Source organism: Chinchilla lanigera, unplaced genomic scaffold, assembly GCF_000276665.1.
Source record: "Chinchilla lanigera isolate Chin_1 unplaced genomic scaffold, ChiLan1.0 scaffold00015, whole genome shotgun sequence".
Lineage (NCBI taxonomy): Eukaryota > Metazoa > Chordata > Mammalia > Rodentia > Chinchillidae > Chinchilla > Chinchilla lanigera.
Genome location: NW_004955416.1, coordinates 14,136,288 through 14,163,187, shown reverse-complemented (window position 1 = coordinate 14,163,187; position 26,900 = coordinate 14,136,288). Strand labels below are relative to the sequence as shown.

General features: G+C 39.9%; 2 protein-coding genes across 2 annotated transcripts in view; one reads left to right on the top strand and one right to left on the bottom strand.

Annotated features, from left to right (window-relative positions):
• Nucleotides 1-5,806, bottom strand: part of LOC102012646 — a 44,879-nt gene extending 39,073 nt beyond the window's left edge. The window contains exons 1-2 of the mRNA XM_013512420.1: nucleotides 5,789-5,806; nucleotides 4,982-5,068 (exon numbers count right to left, since the gene is read on the bottom strand). Coding sequence (XP_013367874.1) covers nucleotides 4,982-5,068; nucleotides 5,789-5,806 — 105 coding nt within the window. The remainder of the gene's footprint in view (nucleotides 1-4,981; nucleotides 5,069-5,788) is intronic.
• Nucleotides 1-26,900, top strand: part of Pde8a (phosphodiesterase 8A) — a 141,181-nt gene that overhangs the window by 41,110 nt on the left and 73,171 nt on the right. The window lies entirely within an intron of this gene.

Here is a 26,900-nt window from a genome sequence, read left to right as displayed (position 1 = left end):
TTTTCCTCATCCCAGTTCTTTCCTTTTAAGCAGTTTCTTTCCCTTTCACAATATCTATTGTACCTTTCAGATTTTATTTACTCTGAAAGAGTAACCTGAAAGGTTCTTTCATTAGGGAGACAATATGATGTTTACACATGCAGGTCTGATTTATTTCACTTATCAGTATGGCCTCTAGTTACATCCATTTACCTATAAAAACCTTGAGTTTATCTTTCTTTATAGTTGAGTAATACTCCATAGCTATTATTACTCATAATAGCTATTATAAATTGCGCTGCTATAAACATGGGTGCACATATATCACTGTGGTATGTTTTCAGTTCTTCTGGAAAAGTACCCAGAAGAGGAATAGGTGAGTTGAATGGGACCTCTAATCCTAGTTTTTTGAGGAATTTCCACACTGATTTCCACAGTGTTTGGCATATTCATGTTTATAGCAGCACAGTTTGTAATAGTGAAATCTTGGAAACAGCCCAGATGCCCCATCAGCTGATAAATGGATAAAGAAGATGTAGGTTTTTTATACAGTAGAATACTACTCAGCTTTAAAGAGGATAAACTTGAGATATTTCTAGGTAAGTAGTTGCACCTTGACACCAGCCTCTTAAGTGAAATAAATTGAACACACATGTTTACATACAGCATTGTTTCTCTGGTGTGAGAAACCAAAAGTGTAAATAAGGACCAAAATGTATAATAGATATTGTGAAGTAGGAGGAAAATGTTCAAATGAGAAGGGGAACTAGGCAGGGGGGAGGACAGAAGGAAGGAAGAGAAAAAAAGAAAAAAGAAGGAAAAATGGAAACCAAGCTTTTGTAAATAAAGAGTGGAAGAGTTGGAGGAGAGGGGAATGGGAAAAAAAGAAGGATCAAGATACATCATGTACAGGTACAAACTCTGTATGGCTGATGTGATCATTATGTATATCTAAAATGTTCCAATAAACTTAATTTAAAAAACCTGATTACTCTCATTAATTATGTGATAAAGTTTGAATAAATGGGATAAATTCTTTTTTCTTACCCTTCATTTAGCTGTTTTCAAAATAATGATCCTTGGTTCTCTAGCATCCTTCATAGGGTTTATTTTTCAAGTATTGTTATGAACTCAAGGATTTTAACATACCTGATATGGTTCTGTTGTTTTGCATTTACTGTCTGTATTGATGTGTGTATATTTCTGTCCCTTTTAGATGAATGGTAGCGTACTATAAACAGTCCTTTTACCTTTGCTGTTTTCACCTGTTATGGTTTGTGGCCAGATGTGCCCCCAAAGCCTCCTGCGGTGATGGGGGCCCTTTTTGGAGGCAGCTGAAGCTAGTGTTTGTGAGTGTCTAGTGCTGAGGTTGGGAATGTGGATGCTCACGCGCCCTAATGTGGGTAGCCTACACACAATATAAGGGAAGAGGCTTGCCCTCCCCTTTTGCCCTTGTTTGCTTTTGTTGTGTTTTGCCACCATGAACTGTTGCCCTTCTGCCACGCCAACCTACCTTGGAGCCAGCTGATTATGGACTGAAACCTCCACAAACTGTGAGCTAAATAAACCTTTTCCCCTGTAACTTTGGGTGTCCGGTATTTTGTCTCAGCAACAAGAGAAAAGTAACTGAAACATCACGTTAATAGTATGTTCTTGAGATCACCCCACAGTTGGATGTTGGATGTGTAGGAATTCTTCATTCTTTGAAAAAAAAATTGAGATACTTCATAGACTCATTCTTATATATAATTCAGTGGTTTTTAGCATGTTCTCAGAGTTATGCAGCATTTACCATGAATTCTGGGATTTTTTTTTTTTTTTTTTTTTTTTTTTATCAGAGAAGCCCTGTACCTGTTAGCAGTCCCTTTCCCTTGCCTTCTGCCTCCTACCCGCAGCCCCAGGGCCTGGTACCACTAGTGCACTCACAGTCTCCTTGGATTTGCCAGTGGACATTTCATTTAGCTGGAATCATATAATATCTGGCATCTGTGCCTGGCTTCTTTGGCTTACTATAATGTTTCCAAGGCTCATGCATGTTGTAATTAGAATCAGCTCATTTCCTTATTTCCCCCTCCCCCCATTTCTTTTTGGAAGCACGGGATTATTTCCCCAGACTGATCTGTGTATCTTCATCGTAGTCAAGCAGTTCACATCGGTTAAACATTTGGGTTGTTCCAGATTTTTTATTAAATGCTCTTAAACATAACTCTTTTCTCTCATGTTTAATTTTGCTAAATTGTGCTGAATTCTCCTCAGTAAGCCTTGAACCATTTTGAATTTTTACCAGCGGTACATCAGAAAGCCTATTCTCTACTGCTTTGCCATGGAGTAGTATTTTGTAGTGTCTCACTAGTTTTAGCTGACATTTTGCTTATATTTCTCATGTAATGATTGAGGTTGAATGAACATCTTTTTACATGTTTAAGGGACACTTGGGTTATTTTTCCTGTGAGTTATCTGTTCATATCCATTAGTCTATTTCTTTTTCTTCTATTTTTTGCTTCCCTTTCCGTATTGCAAATATTTTTTTCAGTTTTTCATTTCCCTTTTTACTTTGCATAGTGTGACTTGTCATGTAAAATAAAAATTTTTATGTAATTTAACAATGTTTTTCTGTCTTGCTTCTGCAGTGTGAACATTTTCCTCCTGTTACAAAATATTTGTATTTGTACGTGATGGTTTTATTTCTTATGTGTAAATCTCTGACCCATCTGGGATTTATTTTGGTGTATTACATGAAAAATCCAATTTTATCCTTTTCCCCATATGGCTGTATAATTAATCCCAGCACCATTTATTAATAAGTCCATTTTATCCCACTGACTTGATATATTACCTTTATGATAATTTCTGTGCACAATTGGATCCACTTCTGGATTTTCTGTTCTTTTCCATCAGTCTGTATGTCTGGTTGTGTGCTGTGACTACACTGTCTCAATAAATTGTTAGGGTTAGTCCTCCCTCATTTTTTCTCCTGTCCATGGTCTCTTAGTTATTTTTATTTTTTTTAGATAAAATTTATAAACAGCTTCTCTAGTGCCAAAAACAAAACTCAAAAGGCATTTTGGGATTATATTAAATTTATAATTTTTTTTTTTTGGTACCAGGAATCGAACTCATGACCTCACGTTTGCTGGGCAAGTGCTGTGCTACTGAGCTATATCCCTGGCCCTAAATTTGTAAATTAGTACAGGGAGAAGTGATATCGTTATGATGTTATCTCCTTATCACAGAACATTCCTATCATCCTTGAATATATCCTACTTATAGTTTGAAAATAAACAAAGCAAATATTTTCTCCACATCATTTTTTTTCCATTCTTCCTTGTATTTAATGTAAAAGTCTAGAAAATATTAATGGGGAAAAGTTGGAGTTTCCTTGACAAAGTTAGAAATGCAATTTTAGCTTATATTAAAATACTATCTTCCTCTGCTTTTGGACATTTAGATGTTTAGCCTCCACAGCATCCTATGTTGGGGAGATTAGAAATAAGTAATACTGCTGTGAAAGCCTTATTTATATGATTATGTAATATCTTATGGTTTCTTTAGAATGAGTCCTTGAGACAAAATAAGGCTTTTGGAACATATTGACAAATTATTCTCTAGAAAGCTTGTACCCACTTATAGAGGCATATTTTTATCATCATTGGATTAAACAAAACTTTATTTATGAACGACAAGTCATTATTTGAATATATTCTCCCTCCCTCTCCCTCTCTCTTTCTCTCCTTCCCTCCCTCCCTCTCCATATGTAGGTGTTGGTTTTTATTTTTATTTTGTGGTAATAAAGGGGTCTCATTGTGTAGTCCACACTGGCCTTGAACTTGCTATGTAGCTCACACAGGCTTGAACTCAAAGTTCTTACTTCAGCCTCTCATGTGCTGGGATGACAGGTGTATACCACTGCACCTGGTTTAAATTTTATTTTTTTGTCTTGTTTCTTTTTTTCTTGTGGTTTTGGGGATTGAACCAGGACCTCACTCATTTTGGGCAAGTGCTGTACCACAGAGCTGCACCCCCGGCTCTAGAATATTTTTAATGTACTTTTTGTACATTTTTAATGTCTGCCAGTTTCTTATGCTCTTTGATCATTTTTATTTTGAGGTATAAGTACCCTTTATATTAGGGACATTTATTCTTTGACCCTATAATGAAAATATTTTTCACTGTTTTGTAAATAGATTCTAGTGTTTTGCACCATGTAAGGTGTTCTGTTTTCCAGACTCAGCAGCATAGTTACCTGGCTTGGGAGTGAAGGTGGTGAAGCCTGGCTGCTTCACGGCTTCCGTTTCTGCCGAGGCAGCACGTGTAGCATCCATCTGCCATGCTGCATGAAAGCTTTCTGTGAGGAGAACTCAAGAATTACAAGCCATGTGTCAGGGAAATTTGTATGGGTCAGAGATAATATGAAAGATTATTTTTAATTTTGTTATGTATAATGATGGAATTGTGGCTGGGTAGAAGAGTGTCCAACACCCAGACAGAGTATGCAGGGGTAAAAAATGTCAGGGACTTTAAAAAGAGGGAGGGAGGGAAAACAGGGAAGAGAAGGAAGGAGAGAGGGCAAGCACTCAGATGTATCAAAATTAGGAAATGAATGGGTGGTGGGTACTAACACTTATTTTTTATTGTTGTACATGTTTGGAAAACTTTTCTTTTCAAAAGGCTCTTGTATCTTTGGAGGAGCTGAAGGGAGCTTATTTTCTTGGGCTTTCCTGTGGCTGGGATTCCCTGCCAGGTCCTCCCAATGGCGGTCTGCAGGTGTGGTGGTCTGCATACAGAACTCACCAGGAAATCTGGGAAGGAGTCGAGAAGGAGGCTTATTATTGCCTCTTTATTCATGTAGCCATAGTCACTATTATGTTGCAAATAACGTATTCTCTCTCAGGCACCAAATATTATGTTACAAATAACGTATTCTCTCTCAGGCACCAAATCCTACTATCAGTCAGATCAGTTTGCTAATCTCAATCCTGTGCCCAGTTTATTTTGTATGTACCCTCTCTGACAAGGAGAAGAGCAACACTTTGAAGCCCTTTACCACAGGTGTGGTTTTGGCCAGTTTCTCCTTGTACTTCTTGCGGCTCTCGGGTTGAAACAAAGCAACAAACAAAAAGGGAAACTTTCAAAATTTTGAAATGTTGGTTTTATAGAAAATTGGCAGAAAAATACAGTACAAAGAATTCCTGCATACTCTTCACTCAGATTACTGAAATGTTAACACTTTAAGGTGTGCTTTTATTATTTGTTTCCATATTACTATTAGTTTCTAAACCATTTGAAACTAAGTTATCTACCTGGTGCTACTTTAATGTATATTTCCTAAAGGCAAAGGTATTTCTTTATCAAAATCATAATATTGATACTGTTACTATACTATTATCTAATTCACAGACCTTATTCAAATTTGCCAAGTTACCTACTAATTTTCTTTATGGCTGCTGTAGTCTGAAAGTCTGTTTCCCTTCTAAAATTATTATGTTGCACTAATACGTTGGTATTCAGAAGTGCAGCCTTTAGCAGGTAATTAGGTTTTGAGGGCAGGCAAAGTACTCATGAATGGGCTCAGTGCCCTTATTAAGCAAACTTGAGGGAGCTTGTTCACCTTTCTGCCGTGTGAATACATAGCAGGTGCTATGTTGAATCTGCTGGCACCCTGACCTTATATTTCCCAGCCTCTATGTTATTGTTTATAAAGTACTCAGTCTAAGGTTCAAGTGAATATCCTTTATTCACAATTCTTGGGGACCACAAATGGTTTAGATGTTGGATTATTTTGTTTGTTTTAGTATTTGCACATACTTACCTTATTGAGCACTGACATGATACTCAAAAGGTTTCAGGTTTTGAAGCATTAACTTTGAACTGATTAGTTTTGTAGTAGTGGAGATTGAACCAAGGGCTTTACATATGTTCTCCCACTGACTTACAGTCCAGACCCATTAACATTTTATTTATTGATTGAGACAGGTTCTTTCTATATTGTTCAGGCTGACCTTAAAGTCCTGGGCTCAAGTGATTCTCCTGCTTCAGCCTCCTGAACTGAGAATACAGGTGCACACCACCAAACCCAGCTTGGATTTTAGATTTGTGGAGTAGGAATCCTAACTTATATTTTGTTATGGCACCTTGAAATAAGACAACAGCAAAAACAAAACAAACAAACAAACAAAAAAAACCACGTAGTGTCCATTCCAAGATCATACATTTAGTTGTCATGTTTCTTTAGTCTTCAATCTGAGGCAATTCCTTGGTATCTGTGCATTGGGATACAGGCATTTTTTGAACAGTATAGACCAGTTATTTAGTAGAATTTTCCTTTTGGAAGCTCTGATGTTTTCTGACAATAGGTTCAACTTGCACACTTTGTCAGGGTTCCACAAAGGTGTTGCTGTACAGAGAGCCCTTCTCAGTCCTTGTTGTGGTCCAAGAAGTTTTTATTTGTAATCACATGGAAAAGTTATTGGAATTCTAGCAAGTTAATTCCAGTCTACCACTTCCAGTGCAACCCATGGCGAGAATAAGGATACTAAGGCATATTTATGGTTGTGGGGAGGCAAGGTGGTCCTAAATCCAGCTAGGGTGGTGGCTAACTGGAACAAGAGCCTCGACCCAGTGCTGAACCCGGGTTTTATTAACTCATGAAGAAGGGAGTGGCTCAAAGATGAGTGACTGAGAATGGCAGAAAGAACTTGAGTGCTGTGAGCTGGGCTAGGTAGAAGGTTTGAAATAACCTCTGCAATATGCAACCAGAAGGGTATGCGGAAAGAGTAATCTACATAACACAATTCGGGGTAATATCTAACGTTTTGGGGTCAGTGCTTCAGCTCTGATGTGTAATTTTTTATGCACTGGGAAGTCATACGCTCTTACACAAGGCTTTATGCCAGCTGACAGCATGGAGCATGGCTGTCCATCCCGCCCAGCTCACACATGGTTTTTGGGAGCTATGGGCAGGCGGGATAACACAGCCCTGTCACCTTGCTTCAAAGATTACCCATCAGCACCTCAGCTGGACCAATTTGCGTTGCTTAAAGCCAGTTGAAGGGTTGAGGAGAAGTCCTAGCCAGCTATGTACATATCAATATATGGAAATAGGGCCAGGTTTAGCCAAAATGGAGATAACTGCTCTTTTTTCAAGGAGAGTAGTCCAGGTGATCCTCCACATTGCTGTGTTCCTCTCAGTGTGTCATAGCAGAAGGCCTGTTCTACCCATGTGTTTCATTACTGGTGATACTTACTGTGATCACCTGATTAGGGTGGGGTCTACCAGATCCCTCCCCAGAATAAATATCTTAGGAGGGAAGTAATCTGAGGCTATGTAAGTATAGCTTTACTCCTTAAACTTTTTTTTTTTAAAAAAGCATCCATTGATTTTTTTTTTTTCCCTGAAATAATGAACACCGTGATGGGTGCCAAAGGATGAGTGGGTGAGTTTTAACTCCTGGGATACATTTTGAGTTTGTCATTGAGCCATCTGTCTCAAATGTTTTGGTTGAGATGTACAGGAGCTTTGTGGAGAAGAACACCTAGGTCTCAGTAGTGATCCAGGCACATGGGAGCTTCACCTGTTGGTTACATCACTTTAAAATTCTTAGCACCTACCGGATGGCTTGGGCACCAAACTGCTTCTACCCATCTGTTGTCTTCCAGCTGCAGCACTAATCCATGGTCCAAGCAGCTAGGCCTGTATATTAGAAGTGGTTTTTGGTGATGTCTGTGGCACAGATTGTGCCATCTAGAATAAACCAGCCCGCTGCTTTTTAAAGAAGGGGCTATGGCATGGAAGCATAGCCTGGATATGTATCTGACAACGTCAAGAGAGGTGTTCGTTTTGTTGGATGGAAGATATATGAACATATTCACATGCAGAAGGGACAGAAGAGAAATTAATAATCTGAACAGAGGTGACAACTGTGAGGAATCCCTGAAAAGTAGACCTAAGTGGTAGGATTAGATCTTAGCAAGAGGAAGGACCCGACCCTCCTTTCAGGAAAATATTGGAAGCAAGAAAGTGAATTCCAGCATATTTGTAAGTAGTGTATAGGTATAAATTTGAAGAAGTTACTACATGATTGCCTTGGTTTTCTTTCTGAAATGGAAGTGAGATCATGTCCTAAGAAAGCACAGGCCTTAAGGACATCATTACATAGGAAAAGAGTTGTGGAGAGCAGAGGTGTTTGGGGCTCATCAAAGGACATTCAGGCAGCTGGTGAGAGAGACCATGAATTAATTCTTGGTGGTCTCATGTCCAAGGCTGTGTGATTTTTTTTTTCTCCCAGCAGTGTGAGCAGTCCAGGTACAGAAGCAGAGGAAGTGAATGGATGGGTTAACTGGGGATATGACTTTGCCACATACTGTGAGAAGGCAAAGGAAGAGAACAGAAGGTGAAACCATTTTTGTAGGACCTTGCCTGGAGAGGTGATTTGATTAGGTCACAGTTCAGAGTCCAGGGTCTATACAAGATGGGAGATTTAGGATTGGGGAGAGAGTAAATGGGTCAAGGGTTAGGAGTCACAGCAGTGACAGAGGAGGAATAGAATTCAGGATTGCAGGTAGGGTAGTCGTGTTGGTCACAGTAGGATGTTGGAGCTTAGCGTGTCGTAACGTAGGACATTTCTAGCTGATGAGGGGCCCAAGTGGAGAAAGGTGGAAGTGAAGCTTAGTGAGGTGGGAGGGGACTTGTGGAAGTTGCAGAGTGGCTTATTTATATAAACGATGATGCCGGTCAAGTTAATGGGAGGATACTGGTGGGGAAGGGTGACTGTGTTCCAGATATTCAGGGAAGAAGGGAGAGTTAAGCAGAAATGAAGCATTAAAGCCAAATTGCGTGAATAGACTTTAACGAAGGTGACATTTTGGCTGCCAAAGGGCCAGGCATGGTTGGATCTGGAGGTTGGTTGGCACTGGCGGTCATAGCCTCCAGCTAGTGCATAGTGACATTTGTCCAGATTTCCAAACAAAGGTTGATCGTGGGGTTATTGTATAAGTTCTTTTTCTGTAGCCTCTGTCTCTTCCCTGCTTTCTCTGCCTGGCTCTCCCATGCTCACATGGTAAGCATGAGGAAGGTGCCATGAGATCACAGGAATCTCTGCTAGGGAATCTCTCTTGAACCCTGTAGTCTGCCTTCCTGTCTCCGATTACTCCTCGTACTTGCCTCTAACTTGGCAGGAAGCACATGAGTATCCTTCTCTGCTTTCCCTCCCTCTCTAGATCAGAGCTCCTTGATGAAAGCAGGGGACTGCCTTCTTTGCATCTCTGGCATATATTTGGTTGAATTGTATGTAGTTGCCATTTAGTAAGGGAGTTCGGTGTAATTTGTTATCCCTCTTCTTAGAAGGTAACTTTCCTGTGTTATCTCATTTTGAATCTTTTTGTGAAGTCATAAGCCCTTCTCCTAGTTTGGCCTTAGCCAAGTTTCATCAGAGGAACAGACCAGTCTATCTGTTCTGGCTTCTGTTTTATTAACTTCTCTTTTTCTCTCTGTACTTGATTGGAGAGGTGAAAAAAAAAAACTACTTTTTTTCCCCACCTGATACTGGGGATTGAAGCCAAGACCTTCACACTGAGCAACATGTCCAGCCCTTTTTAGATTTTTTATTTTGAGACACAGTCTTGCTAACTTGGTAGTTTCCCAGGTTGGGCTTGAACTCATGTTTCTCTTGCCTCAGCCTCTCAGTGCTAGGATTATCAGCATACACCACCAAACCCAGGTAAAAGAAACTGTTTTGTACAGTCTTCCCTAGTTAGCTGGGCACATGTGCATAATCCCCAGCATACAGGAACCTGAAGCAGGAGGATCACTGTGAGTTCAAGGGCAGCCTGAACTACATAGTGAGACCCTATTTGTCCCCAGTTGCAAAAATTTCTCAACAATTTGTCCGTGTATGTCATCTTTCCTGATTCTTTATTGTGTTACCTACATGCCTCATAGAAATCAGGACTCATTCTAGTTTCTCTTGGCCTACTGTATCTTGTGCTGCAGTCTTGTTTAAATGTGTTAATGGGGCCACCATTGCTGCTGTGGCCGTCAGTGGCTCTTCTCAACCGTGATTTAAGCTCACTGTTTTGGATACAGTTTTTCCAGAAATTTAATGATCTACACCTATTATATGTTAAAGAGGGCATTGAACAACAGCATATCCAGATTAAAAACAAACATGTGAAATTTACCTGATGTAAAACAAAATATCGCCTTTACAGATTGGGCATACATGCCATGTAGGATTCAGGTAGGTTAAGTTAGTATGGGCTGGTTCATTGGTTCCTCATTTGCCTTCCTAGTTGAGATTTTCTTTCACTGTCTCAAATTCAGAGTTGTTTGTTTTTGTTTTCACAGTGCTGAGCGTATAATATGAGTATATGCTTTACATGGCAGGTTCCCTGCAAGGCCTGGATAAGCCCTCTCCTCCTGAATGTCGCCTGACTTGCTTCTAGTATCTTCCAAGATGGGCCTTCCTTTAGGGCTGCTCCCTGGAGGCCTCCCACTGATGGCTCACTTTCCTGAGAGCTTGTGTGAAGGGATTCCCCTTTTTTGGGTGTGTGTATGTATAGGGTCCTCAGTGCCCCCATTCTCAGACTGTTCTTCCTGTGAATCCAGTTCTCCTCATGAATTTTCTTTTCTGTCTCCAGGGCCAATTTTGTAATATGAGTGTGGCTAGTGACATTTAAGAGAGACCCCTGAGACCCCAGAGCTAATTTGGTTTATGTTGCACTTGGGTTCTCTGGTCCCAAGCCTGCTGGGCATTCTCCATCCACCATGCATTTGTATTACTCACCACCCACAAAGACTGCTAAGCCCAAACAGGCTACTCTGAGTTTATATTTAGATGAAAGTTAACCATTAACAGAGACGCCTGAAACTGCAGACGAGGCTGAAACCTCGCAGTGAATACAGGCAGCCTGTGAACTAAAAGTTCTTTGCCAGGCAAGGACCTTAGGTCTTTATTTTAACATGTAATGATGCGGGGACTTTTGAGTTATCCTCAGGAGGCCAAGAACGCCTTGAAACTTGGGCCAGAGCAACATGGCCCACGTTTGAGCTTCAGGTTTTAGACCCAGTGGGTCTTGTGGCTTTTTGGTTCTTGGCCTATACGTAGGGTAAAAACATCCCACAATGTACTTTTCCATCAGTCATGCCCATTCCCAGTAGCAAAAACTTCAATGTGTCTAAATGTGCACAGACTCTGGGAACTTTGCACCTTTGAGTCCCAGCCTCCAAATATTGAATTAGTATCCTCGGAACAGGTGTTTGTTCAACTGCCCTCTAATGAGTCAAGGCATCGTTTAGCATTTCACACCTAGCATTATTGTACTGGTTACCACTGCTGTGAATCAAACCATTCCAAACTTAGGCACATTAAATAATGCCCATCTTCTTATGCTGAGAGATTCTGCAGGTAAGGCATTTGCATAGGGTACAGGAGGGGTTCATTTGTCTGCTGCATGATAGCTGGGGTTGGAATCATTTGGAGCCTCTGAGATGTGCGTTTCTTGTGGCTGTGCTGGGGAGCAGTTGGTCAGCTAGGACTGATGACCCGAGTTTCTGAATTGTAGCTTCTCTGTGTGGCTTCACACAGCATAGTGACTGGGTTCCCAGAGTGAGTGTTCTTAGAGGAAGCACCCAGACAGCCAGCATGCTGGGTGTTTGCATGAGTCTTGGAAACCTTGCTTGGGAAGTCACATGGCATTGCTTCTGCTTTTCATGATTGGTAGCAGCAGTGACGAGCCTGCCTGGATGCCAGGCCAGGGTACCTAGGTGGAACCATGGTAAGTTTGACCCTCAATACACAGAGGGTCAAAACATTTATAGCTGTTTTAAAAACTGCTGCAACTTTGTTTTGGAGCAAAATCAAATTTAAAATAACAGTGAAATGTGTAATAAAAATAAGTATTGTGTTTTAGTTACAATGTCTGTATGTTCTTGTATATGATATATTATTTTCTTTATATTTAAAAAAAGACATTGCTTAACTATAGCTAATTTTGTTTATGAATAGCAAATTTTTTTTCAAACATACTTTATTATTTTTTATAAACAGCAAATTTTATCTCAATAATTTAATACATTACTATGTGGCTATTAGTTGTAAAGGTGAAAAACTAAAGAACTTACTGTCACTCCTTGTAATGACAAAATGTGGGTCCATTCTCCTTTCCGCCAGGAGGCCCGCAAGGCCCTGTTGGATAGTGGCCTGACTGGGAGAGCCCCTACCCTGCAGAGTGGACTGTAGGCCTAACCGGCTATTATAACTTCTCCAAAATTTTATCTAAGTCTTTGCCAAGTTGTTTCCTAGAAGAGTTGCTACTGTTTTTAACAGATGTGAAATGAAGAGGTTGTACTTCTTGCAGATACTCCAAAAATATGTATGCATCTGAAAGCTGAAGAATGATCTGGGATAGAGTGACAACCAGCCTGTCTGAGGAAGGTGGTGGCTGCGGTAAAACAGTCTCAGGAAACCAAAAGGAAAGATTGAGACTGAGGTCTGCTAGAGCAGATGTGCTCATTGCCGAAGCAGTCTGCCTTCCTCTCTTCCATGTGATGGAATGTGCTCGTCATTCTTGCTCTTTCAAAGAAATATGTAAAGATACTGAGCAGTGATGCCCACTGCCATCTTACAAAACATTACATTGCAAAACAGTTTTTTGGAATGGTGTCATGAAATGACTAAATATTTATCTAGATATTTTAGAAAATTTACATAACTTTATGCTTATATTGTCAAAGTGATAAGTGTTTATTCTAGTAGTCTAAGATACAGATTAATATAAATAAGAAAATAACAATCATTATTTTACTATTTGGAACCACTAATTTTGTTTTTGCTATATATCTTTCCTTTGTTTTTCTGTGAAAAAACAAATAATGAGCTCTTGTAATACACTCCAGAAATCTGCTTTTTAAATTTATGTGAGCACATTTCATGTCAATTAATATGCTTTTATTATTATAAACACTTTGTAGTTTTATATCATATAGAAATAGTATTTAAGCACCTAACATTGCTGATAAATTTACCAGTGCTGTAGCAAACATCCACGTAATTCTTTTTTCCCACACAATGCTTATATTTAATTTTTTTTTTTTTTGGTTTTTCTCCGGTACCGGGAACCGAACTCACGACCTTGCGCTTGCCAGGCAGGAGCTTTTGCCGCTGAGCTAAATCCCCAGCCCCTTAATTTTTTTTTTTCTGTTTTTAAATCTACCTACGTATCCGTCTATGGTCTCAGCAGGGCGATGGAGGGGCACTCTTAATGTACTGAGGACAAAGTCTCCCACAAAGCCCTCCCCTGTCAGCAGACTTCCCCCGTCCCATAGGCCAGGAGTCTGTTCCTGTGCCCTGCTTCAGAGGCGGCCGAGTGGGAGCAGCTGGTGCCCTCTGTGTTGTCAGAGTAGGGCCAGGGATGGCTGGTGGGGGTGATTCTTCTTACCATGGAGCCACAGTTTCTCTTCTTTTACTGTACAGGGAAATTCTGCTTTTATATAGTGGAAGCCCACAGTCACTTGAGCTCTCTTTTTGTTTGTGAAGCCCTAGAGGTGTTGGGAAACAGCCCTCATCCCTGTCTCCTGCTTGTGTACCGTTCTTCAGTTCCTTGCAGCTGTGTGTGTGCCTTTGCCTTGCCTCGGTAGCCTTTCCTGAGTCTGCCCCACTGCCTGTCTGACCCCAGCCACAGGGCCCAAGTCCGTCTCTGTGAGAGGTGAGAATTACCCACTTGCTTCCCGTGCTGCCTATGATCAGAGGGGGGATGTAGAGCAGCTCTGCCTGTGAATTGTGGGTATCTGGAATTAGTTTTATTGTTGTGTCCAGTACTTGCGCCAGAGTGTTTGAGTGCTCCCCTGACTTTGGTGTTGTCCCTTGTCGAAGCTTATCCTCTCTCTCCTGCCCCTGCCCCTTCCAGCCCTGTCTGATACGGACTCTTCCATCCCAGCCGTGTTCCTGTGCATGCCTGGCAGTTTCACTCCTCTATGCTTTTCTGTGTAATACATTTACTTTCTGCAATGCTCTTTTTACCTAGCAGAGCCCTATTTTTTCTTCAAAATTTACCTCAGCAGGCATCACCCTTTTGAAAGTTGTTGTGATTTCCCTCCTCCCCCTCCCTTGGGCAGAGTTAATCAGTCACTTCTCAGTCACACTCTGTACCAATTCTTGCTGTCAAACATTTACAAAGTGTTGTAATTGTTTGTTTATTTTTTTATGTGTGTATACTTAGCTTCTGGAAGGTAGGGTCTATATTCTTATTTGTATTGTTTTGTACATTAGGCTTAGTGAATACATGTAGGTATTCTATAAATGTTTGTTGAAATGAATGAATGGATGACAGTTTCCCATCTCAATCTCCTGATTGATACCTACTTCTTATCTACCTTAGAATGAGAAAGCAATATTTCTTAGGAAACCATATATATTAAAATATTATAAACTATAAAATATGTACATGTTATGTAAGACAGAACCTTGCAGCACAGTATGTTTCATACTTGGCAGACTAGGCTGAGGCCAGCCTGAATTAGCGGCCAGCCTGATCCATATGGTAGCAAGGGGCAGAGCTGGGAGAGACTTGCAGATGTTTACAGACCTGCCCTTGCTCTCCTACCCTGTGTACTCTTCCTCCTGAGGCCTTCTCTGCCTCTCTTCTTGCCTGAGTTTTACCTGCTGTTCCAGACCCAGTCTGAATCTTGTCTTCCTGACCCTAGCAGTCAGAATCACCTACATGTCCGCCCTCTTCTGAGTTTCTGTTATTGCCCAGCAGGTGAGGCAGTAGAGTCAGTGACCGAGCAGGGCCTTGGGGGCCATAAGGCTTGGGTCCGAGGGGCACACCCCACTCACTAACAATGCGACAATGATTAGGTCAACCTCTCAGAGTTTCCGTTTCCAAATCTATACTGGGGGATAATAACACAGTAGTTCTTACATTATAGGATTGATGTGAAGATTAAGACACTTTCTGGTGCATAAAAAAAGAAATCCAGTGTTGTAGGCTGTTGGTGGGGCTTGCTTGCTAAATCGCTGGAGGCTGATTACTGGCCGCCTCTGGCTCCAGTTCTTTTTGTGTCTATCTGATTGCCGGTTTGCTGAATCAGGGGTTACCCAGTATTTTAAGAGGTATATCCTAACCCACAGGCTACCCTCCAACACTTGTGGGAATATTTTTGCAAATAACATTGACTTATAATTTTTGTTCTTTGGCACACATCAGTGCTTTGCCTTTTGGAAATTTGTTCATTTGTTTAGGGGGTGGTTCCTTGAAAAAGCTGTTTCTGAGGTCTGCTGAGAGAACAGAATGTTTTCTCTGCTTACTTTACAGCTACAATCAGCTTTGAGATTCAGTGTTTGTATAGCTCTAACTCCCTGCTAATTAAGGAAATGGATTAGGAAAGACAGTTTAATGAAAACGAGTGGTTTGCACTTTCTCCTTTGCTCAACACCTTGGTACAGGCTCATCTGGTGCCGGTTGTAAAAGGAGGGATCCTTAGTTCTCTTGATTGTCTTCCTGATTAATACCTGTAGAGACTGTTCCACTTTGGTATAAAATTTGGATAGTTTTATTATTTGCATTTTATACATTTTATAAATGAGAAGCCAGGAAAATATAATGTATTTATTATACAGGGAACAAAGACTATAGAAATATTAAATTTTTAAAAAAACCTTTAGTTACCTAGCTTTTAAAGAGGGAACAAAGGGTGTGGAAACAATTGTGTTTAAAAGAACCTTTAGTTACCTAGCTTTTAAAGACCTATGCTGCTTTTATTTTTAAAAGCTTATGGAATAAATTTGTCCTTTTCTCTTAAAGAAGTTAAAATGTGGAAAATTTGATCTTTAAGTGGCATGATTTCTGGTTTAGAGGACGGTTTATTTTAAAGTTTAAATATTTCAGGGTCTCATGATACTCTTGATTAAAAGGAAATTCTCTTGAATGTCATGTAACTATTAAAAATTACAATTTAGATCTATATTTCCAAGAAAAGTGTTGGTTTTAGGTGGGAAAAAGCATCACAAAAGGCTGATTTCTATCCATTGAGAAAAAAACAGGGTATATGCTGGTGTATGAACAGAGATTACTTTAGAATGATGAGATTTCAAGTAGTAGCTTTTTATTTTTTAACCCGTACACTCCTTATTTGGATTTTTGTATGATTGTGTATTACCTTATGTTCAAAATAATTTTAAAACCATTTTGGTTTTTTTGGAGGAAAAAATTGAGTGTGGTAAACTCAGCCTTTGTCCATCCTCCCCAGGGAAATTACCTCAAGTAACTAGAGGAAGAAGAAACAGAAATGAAAACTCTTCTTTGAAGAAATTTGGAGAATTTTTAAAAAGTTGAACCAGGAGTAGAGAGGAAGTAGCCAAGCAGATATTGGGGAAACTCAGGAAGAGAAAAACAAAACAAAGATGCAAAATCTTGTGAATATCATTTTCCAAGGTGAGGGATATAACCTGGGATTCAAAACCAGAATCCTTTGTTCAAAAGAGTGGGCATGAATAACAATCCGATGGCAGAAGCTTCTTGGGATCCAGTTTGATTCTGAAGTGCAAAGCAGGCTGGACTGGATAAGGACTTAGACAAGCAGTACTTGAGGGAAGTAGTCTGACCATGTGGCAGCAGGGAGAGAAGAGACTGCACTATGCACAGCCCAGAGCCACTGTCACTTTTGGTTGGGAAGAGAGAATAGCTCAAGAATACCTCTCCACACCCTATGTGCCACATAATCCTGCCTGAAAAAACATGGCCCTGGCTCTTCTCCAAGTGACTCTGCTTCAAATTGCTGGTTCAAGAGAAACTCCTCAAAAATGAGTAATTTAAAAATATGCCACCTCACAATCTAGTCAAACATAAGAAAAAATGAAGAAAAGAACATAAAAAATGAACAAGATAATGTCTAACAATCACTAAAAAACATTGGCACAGAACAAATGATAATCATAACAAAGTATTTTACAAGTTAGAAAAATGTGTAAATTCTTTTCTGTGAAAAACTAGAGCATAAATTGGAAATACAAAAGCTCAGGAACAGTATGGCAAGCAAATAGGGAACAGAACATGATTTCAGGAAAGAAAGTGAAGGAAAAAAGAGAACCACTAAAGAAATAAGGGAAAAATTTAAGGTAACACAAGACAACATATGGAAGATAGGAATGAAATAAGTTTGCTAAGTGAAATAGATGTCTTTTAAAAGAACCAAGAGAATGAATAGTAGATATGATTGAAAAGCACACACAGGGGCTGGGGATTTAGCTCAGTGGCACAGCGCCTGCCTGGCAAGACAAAGTCGTGAGTTCAATTCCTGGTACTGGAAGAAAAACAAAAAAACAAACAAACGAAGAGCACACACAGAAAAATCCCTGAAGAAGGAAAACAATAGGCAAAACAATTTAAGTTGTAAACCACGAAAAGTTGCTATACATGGGAGAAAGAAGGACTCTTCACTGTGAAAGGACACGTGAAAGGGAAAGCTTAACATAGAATGGTCAGCTTTGCAGTTTATCCAAGTAATTGTTGGACTTCAGAGGTAAAGAATCATTTGGGCAGCCAGGCTGAAATAGGAAATCACTTACCAAAGGGGAACTTTCCACCGCTCCTTATTATTAATTAACATGGAAGGATACTAAAGGAACAGTGACAAAGTCCTTAACTGTGACCCAAGACATTATGTTCAGTGAAATAGTTTTTAAAGTATAAAAAATAACAGGTCAGTTTTTAAAGGTAAGAAAGTGAGAAAGAATATTCTTATGAAACTCTTCTTGGGGAACCTAGTCAGAGACAAAGTTGAGCCTGCCAAATGATAACTGGAGAAATTATAATGAAAGAACAGTAATAACTTCGACTCTGTTTAACTGTGGGTTCAAACAGATGTGGAGATCAGTATAGTAGACCAGCATGCAAAGCTCACATGAGCTGTTAGTGTCCTTTCTAACAGCCAGGGTTCACAAGGTACCATTTAAAGCTGGCACTTAAGCTAATGGAAATGTAGGTATGTTTAAAAGCACAGAGCTAAACAATGAGAGATAATGTAACTGGCTTAAAATTAGGACAGTAGAGGGATGGTGCAGAAAATGTTTTAATTCCATCATTTTTAATAGGAAATTAAGTTGATAATATCTAAAGAAGTCATTAATAAAAAATAATCACCAGACAAAAGTAGAAATCATCCAAATGTCAAAATATACAAAGGAAAGCAAGCAGTTTCTATGGAAGCTAGCAAAAGTAATTAATAGAACTCAGGCAGTATGTCATAGCCATAAATATAAATGGGAGTTGGAGGGCACAAGTGGCATCTACCAGCTTGTTTATCAGGAAATCAGACCAGACTCCACTCATATGCTTCCCTGGCAGACAGGCCAGCTCCAGACCTAATATTGCAGAAGGCTTGAGGTCAGCAAGAGCTCATCTCATCTCCGGCTGTTCTTAATCATTTGTTTTCACTCAGCCAGCTACAGCGAACATACCTAGTGTTTGGTTTAAGTCTTTTGAAGAAATTAAAAATCTAAAACTACTGAGTAAAAGAAATGAAGAAAAGGACCAAACTGTGATTTATTTTGAATATATTTGAATAGTATAGTTTTCTCAAAGGCCATCACTGGAGACCAGGAAACAATATTTTGGTTTTGGAGGCTGTCTAACTGAAGTGTCACATGTTTGGTTCTGTAATGTATGCATCTAATGACCTTCTTTGTTTTATGCTTAGAACCAAGGGCTTATTCAGTCCTTGGTTTCATGGAAATAGTATATATCATTACACACACACACACACACACACACACACACACACACACAATGAACGATATAGTTTACAGGGGGATTTTAGTTTAAATTCTATCTAGCAGTCACCAGCACCATGTTTGGAAGTTGTCAACATGATTGTCTGAAGTTAAAGACTCACAAACACCAAAAACAGGCCCAATAGGGCACCTATTTAGAGCTGATGGAATTACATTGAAAAACACGTATTTTACTATAGGTCTGTCACCCTGCCAACTTGAAAGGAAATAGCAAGACTTAACTGCTTTCCTTGTGGTCTACCTCCTGGTTAACCCTAGTATCCATACAAATTCCCTGGCTCATGTGGGTACCAGTTTGAATGGCACTCAGGTGTTACATTTGTTTCTTCCTCTTGCTTCTTGTTGGTTTTTCATTCTTTATCCAAAGACTCCAGTTCCCAGCATACATCTGGCGCAGTGAAGGGGGATGTTTTCTTAGAGGTATCTGTAAGTAAAACGGGACTAAATAGGAGGCACTCAGTAATGTACTGTCAAAGATGCTGAAGGACAGAGTACTCACTCAAATTAGGCAGAGAGAACCACTTTACCAAGCCTGGTGAACTGGAGACTGGATGTATCGGCCTTCTTTCCTCCACACCATAGAATGCTCAGAGAAAGACTCTGGCCCTTGCGCTGTGAGCACAGACTGGATCTAGAAAGACTATGGACTGGGATCATTCTCACAGAGGGGACCCCAGCACTAAAGGCTTTTACAGAAAATTAGGGAGGATTGGGGAAAGCTGGTTGGAAGAGAAACACTACCCATGTGAGTGGAGTTGAGGTAAGAGAGACCTAGTAGATGGATCTCCAAAGAAACCACAGAGAAAGTTTTAAATACCCTTCCAGGCTGTAAGCGTGAAGATCTCATCTAGCTCAAGAACTCTGTCTCCTTTTCTCTCCTGTTGAAACAGCAGCCAACAGGTAGAGGAAAAAGTAAGGCGCTGAAAGCAGCTTCACCTCTTCATCCCCAGGGGCTTCCACCCCTGCAACTGCACTGCAAGTGGAGTCTTTTTTTTTTTCTTTGAGTGGTAGTTGAAGTGCTGTTAAGATACTGGACTGATCACTTTTTAAATTGAACTCGTTTTGAAAGTATAACATATAACAGTTGATGCATAAATTGTAAGTGTACAATCTAATGAATTTTCAAAAATGTACCTATCACCAGATGAAGAGATAGAACATTCTAGGACCCCATAAATTGCCCTTACATTCTCTTTCAGTCACCCAGTTTCCACAAAATATCCCTAGATTAGTCTGGTTTGAACCTTATTTAAATGAACCTTTAGTTACTGAATTGGATTGTACTTATGACTTAGTGTGTATATTGAGTTGAATAGTTTCTCACTTTAAATTCATTTCCATCAGAACTTCAGCATGTGACCTTATTTGGAGAGAGGGCCTTGTAATTAGTAAGGATGAGGCCACACTGGGTTAGGGTGGGTCCTAAATCTGATGACAGATTAGAAGGCCATGTGATGACAGAGGCAGAGATTGGAGTGCTAAAGGAAAACTGAGGATTTGTGGAAGCCATCAGATGCTGGAAAAGATAAGGAAGCAGTTCTTTCTCTGAGCCTCCAGAGGGGACCATCCCTACTTACACACTGATTTTGGATTTTAGCTTTCCTGAACTGTCAGAGAATAACTTTCTCTTGGTTTACTTTGTGATCCTGGGGCTCAAACTTGAGGCCTTATGAATGCTAGGCAAGCTGTCTTCCACTGAGTGACATAGCCAGCCCTTTTTATTGTATTTTGAGAGGATGTCTTACTAAGTTGCCCAGGCTGTCCTTAAACTTACAGTCCTCCTGCTTCAGCCTCCAAAGTAGCTGGGATTCAAGTGTATACCACTGTGCCTGGCTTTTCTTGTTTAAGCTATCCATTTTGAGGTAATTTGTTACAGGAAACTAATACAGTGCAACTCTGGAAGTTTGTATTAAGGAAAGGTAAGCATAAAAATTGAGACTTGGTCATGTTTCAAGAGTGGAAGAACCTTTGAACAGGTTTAAATTGGGAAAATGATTTTAAATGTTTTTGTTGTTCTTTGTTTTGTTGTTACCCTGAAAGAACTTTGCTTATTCAGTCTACTAGTTACAGGACCAAACTGTTGTTAAGCCAGAATATTTGATCTTGAATTTTCACTCTGCAGAGGAGCAGTGGGTGCAAAATCCTCCCCAGATTTGCTGCATGTATGGTTATTCATGCAAGCCCGTTTTGTAAGTGAGTCAGATGTCCCCAAGCATGTTTGTCTCAAAATGGGGTAGCTCTTCCTTCAGTGGTACCTAGGGAGACCTTGCCCTCACAGCCACCACAGCTCCAGTGCCTCTGAGCAATCACTTTGCCCTGTTGTATCAGAGCACATCACAGCTCAAATGTTGTAGAAACAAAACCTAATATCCAGACTTCCTGTTCTAGTCTGATGTCTTTTTTTCAGACCACTTTTGATAAGGTGGATTAAGTTAACCCTGGTGACTTGGCCTTTATTGCTTTTCTCTCAAATCCTCACTAGGCAGGGAGTCTGTGGACTTCCCTTTATCCACCTGTTCAGAGAAAAACACTGAGGAAACATTTACATGTAGGAACTGAGAACAGCCACCTACAGACATGGTCTGGCCTAGTTTCATTTTCTGAAGTTAATTATAACTTTGTGTTTTGGATTTATTTCTCATCCTTGCCATGTATGTAGGATCCTCTCCAATTTTAATACCTTTTTCACCGGGGACATTTTCTTACATTACTAAATCAGCACGATGAAATCCAAATTTTACTTTAACTTGGTATGTAAAAAAATTTCAGGTATATACAGGTGTACATTCAGAATGTATTATTAATGCCCTAAATATTTTTGCATTACTTGTATTTGGCCTTATAAATTTTCCTACAAGATCATTGGTCATACCCTAACAATTTTATATGAAAATTATGCTTTTCATTGAACTAAAGGGCTTCCTGTATTGTATATTGTGCTTTCTTTTCAGAGTCAGTTATGTGTGTTGCAAACCAGTGTTATTCTTCACTTATTACATGCTGTAATTTAAATGGAAAGCAGTTTTCCAAGAGAAGGTCATGCACTTTCTATGATATCTAAATAAGACATGGCTGAGTACAGCAGTTGATATGGGGAGGTAACATACCCAGAACAGCAACAAGATAAAAACCTAATCAAACAGAACTTTGAATGTTTGGTTAAGTCAAGGATACACTTAACTATAACACAATCAAAGATTGCATCATTTCTTGGAGATTTGAGAATGAGATCAGATATTCATTCAGCTGGAAAGTGATCACAGTAAAATTAGGAAAAGAACAGAAGAGTGTATAATATAAACCTATTAGGATATAAACCATCTGCCAGTCTTCATTTTTCTCTAGCAACGGGGATTGCTTATCTTTTCTTCCTTAGAAATTTCCTTTAGAAACATTATCGAAGCATAAGGAATCTTGGGGAACTAGTTATTTCAGTTATTGGTTGAATCAGTAGCTATTGAGAACTGCACTTTAAGTTCTAGTTCTGTGAAGGTGAGCAGAACTCAGAGTCTTAGTCTGATAGGAGAAACAGGTACTCTGAATTTCACTGTGATGCAGATCAGTCCGGCACCCCAGTGGAGGTTGGGGCTGGAGGCTGTGAGCAGAGCAGCACCCCTCCTCTTGAGTCTGGAAGGTTGAAAAGGTTGCAGGGGAAAGGAGGAAGAAAGCAGGAATTTGCCAAGCTCAGTGAACCGTGTGGACGTGGTAGTACAATAAGAGGTGTAAGTCTTTCAAAGAATTGTAAGTGGTTTGGGGAAGTTGAAACTTGGGCTCCAAGGACTCCAGGTCATCTGAGTTTTAGCCAGGGCAGTGGAGTTCTTGAGGAATTTTACTTGTGCTATGTTTATGAATCATCTATTTTATTCCTTTTAAAGTGTTCTGTCGTTCTTGTGCTTTGGATCAGTGCATTACCCTTTCTCCCCTAGTATCCACCTTTCCTTTTGAGGTCAGTAGTATGGATGAAGATAGGATTGACTGTCTTCTCTTCACACTAAGGGAATGCTTATGTGTAATAAATGTGAAATAGGCAGAGTGAGATTTCATTGTTGTGTGTTCTCTATGGTCAGCATTTTTGTATATCCTATAGAAATATGTCATACTCTCTATTTTCAGGCACTTGCGAGAATTTGGGGAATATGAATTCCTCTTTAGGAGTTGTGTAGATGTATTCTCATTATTAGTTATTACTGAAGTGGAGAGGAAATGATATCAGCAGATGTGCAGAGCTTTTATTCTCACTGAATACACTATTCATTTAGACAAAAAGATCATTTCTCAATTCAGATTGGAATATTCTAATTTAAGGCCTAAATCAGTTGTGTCATAATCTCTATGGAAACAAAGCTTTCTACTGTGTAGTAGTTGCATAAGTAACTCGTTCCTCCTTGTAGATACACAAATTGTACATGCAAATGCTTCTTTTTCCATTTTCTCTTAAGAACTCTCTTAAAATAGAGATTTTGGCTAGCGACATTGTTTATACATTTTATAAAATTTAAAGTATCTGTTCAGTTTCCCTTATATACATTCTTATAAAAGTGGTAAAACTTTAAAATTGTTCTTGAGCTCACTTTCTTTTCCCAAAGTCAGATGAAAAGGATTGATTTACCCTTTTCACTGCATACGGTCTTAGTATTATCCTTTCTGTGCAAGGTTCTCCAGTGGGGTGGGGTGGTTTTTCTTTTAATTATTCATCTTCAGCCATTCTTTATATATTGTGTATATGAGTCCTTTGTCATTTATACATTTTGCAGATATCTTCTCCCAATTTCTGGGCTTACCATTCTAGTCCTTTGCTTGGATCTTTGGATGAACAGAAATTCTTAATTTAAAAATTTAACCTCAGTCTCTTCGTTTTTTGTTAGTGCTTTTGTATGTGTGGTTAAGACATTTTTTGCTGCAGTGAAAGTAAAAATAGAAAATGTGATTGCATCAAACTAACAGGCTTCTGCACAGCATAGGAAATAAATACTGTAGTGGAATGACAAGACCACAGGTCAACAGATACATGAGAACAGAAAGCAGAACAACCTAAGAACCTCAATGTCTTAAACTACCAGGAAATTGCAAATGAAAGCCACAGTGGGCTGTCCCCACATGCCTGTTTTGTAGGCTGTTACCAAAAAGATGAAAGACTGCAAGTGCTGGCGAGGATGTGGAGAAAAGCGCCTGCTGTTGGTGATGCTGTACATTAGTGTAACCACTTTGGAAAACAGTATGTAGATACCTCCAAACACTGAGAATAGAATTACCATCTGACTCAGCCATCCCACTGCTGGGTAGACAGCCAAAGGAGTTAAGTTAGTATGTGGAAGAGATGGCTGCACTTCATATTTATTATAGTTTTACTCACAAAACCCAAGATAGGGAAACAACTGAGAAACCCATTGGCAGATGAGTGGATTGCATAGATTGACACAGACATGTAATGGAATCTTATTCAGGATTTACAAAGCATGAAATTCTGCTGGGTGTAATCACACATCTGTAATCCCAGCTACTTGGGAGGCTGAGAAAGGATGATCACAAGTGTAAGCCCTACTAGGGGCTTAGCCAGGTCCATGATCTCCTAAAATGAGTATATGGCAAATGCTTCAATAAAAGAGACAATGTGATATTATTATGGGGTCCAGGATGGTCAGAACTCTCTTGGAGCTAAAACAAAGACTGCTCTGGACAGCCAGTATTTATTCAGTTTTACACAAATTCAGTGGCGGGGTGGGGATGGTGAAGGAAAATGAAAGGAAAAGTTGAGGTAAAGACAGGAAACGGCAGGACCTTGCAAAGTTAGAACAAAGGCTTTTCCAGCAGTAAATTTGGCCAATTAAGAGAACTGATCTCTAATGTTGGCAGTTTATAGCTCTGGAATAGGGAGTGTCAGCCTATATCCTTGGCTGCTTCAGCTCTGGTGATATCTTGTCTTTAGAGCACCATGGTCAGCAACTTAATTCTTACATAGCCCAGTCCCCAGCAAAGCTCAGTCAAGGAAATTTGGAGACCTTGTCTCAAAATAAAATGAAAAGGATACAGTTCAATGCTAGAGTGCTTGCCTAGCATTCACAAGATATTGGATTCAATCTCCAGTACAGCCTGCTGCCCCTAAAAGGAAATTTGTTCACTTATGATTACAGGGAATAACAGAAAAGAGACAAATGCCATATGGTCTCACTTATATGTTGAGTCTGAAAAATGTTCAGCACATAGAAGAAGATAGACTAGGGGTTACCAGAGACTTGGTGTGGGGTGGATGGGGAAAGGGGAGACTTTGGTCAAAGTTTTAGTTCGATAGGAGGATGAGTTCTAGTGATCCACTGTACAGCATGGTGACTACAGTCATATTTCAAAAGAAATAGATGATTTCAAATGTTTTACCACAACAAAATAACTATTTGAGATGATATGCTGAAAATGAAACGTTTGAGCCAGGCATGGTGGTACATGCCTGTAATCCCAGGACTTGGGAGGCTGAGGCAGAGGATCAAGGCCAGGCTGGACTACATAGTGAGTTCAGGGCCAGCCTGCACTATATAGGGAGACCCTGTCTCAAAAAAAAAAAATCATAGTACTTCTCTTTTTTTGTTGTTTCATTTGTTTCTCTGTTCCTCCACTCCCTTCCCCTCCTTACCTCCCATTCTAATGTGTTCAATCTGTTGTTTTGTTTTAACATATTCTTATAAATGTATATTGTTGTATTTTTAATTTATGTAAATGATACTGCCTTGTAAATCTCATTCTTTTTTTCACTTAGCATGTTTTTAAGATTCATCATCTTACTCTACTCCAGTTACCTCAAATACAGTACCTGTAAGTGCCTGTTGCCCCTATAGACCTGGACAGACACTTCTGCACATGTCCCTTTCAGACTTTGTAAACAGGCCCAGGCTTACTATTTCTGGGCTATACAGTAATGCAAGTGCAGGGATTTTTCACTTAACCCCTGCAGTTGGTTCCTGAACATTAGTTGCTGTAAGTGAAAATTTCAACCAGGAACCATTTCTGTTTTTAATGGGAAAAGTTACCGTCCATTATCAATCAGCTTGAAACCCTGAACGTATTTCTTAAAGCATAACTGAAACTTAACAAAACTATATGTAAATAACAGTCTAGTATGTTAGGCTGTAAAGGGCTTAAAGCAAGCTGGCTATGGTGGTGCAGTGCTGCTGAGGTAGGAAGAGCGGAAGTTCAGGTTCAGCCTGGGTAACTGGAGAGACTCTTATCTTGAAAGAAAAAAAAAACGGATTGGGGATATAGCTTAGTGTTTAGGCCCTGAGTTGATCTCCAGGACTGTTTTTCAAAAAAACGCTTAAGACATCATTTTCCCATCACCAGACAGTGCCATTAGCCAGTGGTTGTGTTGGGTGAGCAGAGGGTGGCTGGTCTCCCCCTCCCCAATTCAAGAAGGCAGGGCGACCCCATGGAGCCTGGCGCCCACTCTGCTGCAGTGCTGGATATGACCAAAATGCTCCCATAGCTACAACCCCTGTGGCCTTCTGACAGATATCTTTGCCTTGTAATTTGAGTCCTCTTGCCCATTGATTTTTAAAAACTGCTGAGTTTTTTGAGGATGTAAATATATATTTTTGTCGTATAAACATTAGACAACTTCTGGTCAAGATTTTACCTTTAAACACCAAGGAAGAAGCAACCATGGAAAAGGACATTTCCTTCAGGAAAGCTCCAACCCAGGCTGTGGAGGCTCTCTGGGCAGTGAAGGGCAGGCTGTGCTGGCGCTTGGCGGCACCGCTCCTGGGATCAGCCAGCTTCACCTGCCCAGGATCCTCGGTGTCTGCTGATTCTTTCCCTGTGCGCCTCCTTCCCTCTCTCAGAGTTTCTCCTCTGAAACCCCAATTCACTTTTCTTTAAGGACATAAGAAAATGGTTTGTTCCTTGATTTGTTTTAAGAGTGACTTGAAGTGTAGAATTACACATAACTTAAAATAATCTAAAAAGAAGCATTAAAGAAACAAATACTGTCTTTTTTAAATGGCATAGGCCAATTCAGAGAATATTTCTGTAGCTCTCATGAAGACTAAAAGATGGGTTTAAGAGCAGAGCTCAGAGTTGGAAACTGCATTCAGAGGATCTGATTGTTTCACACAGGAAGGCAGGGCGGGGGTGGGGGGAGATGAGCAATTT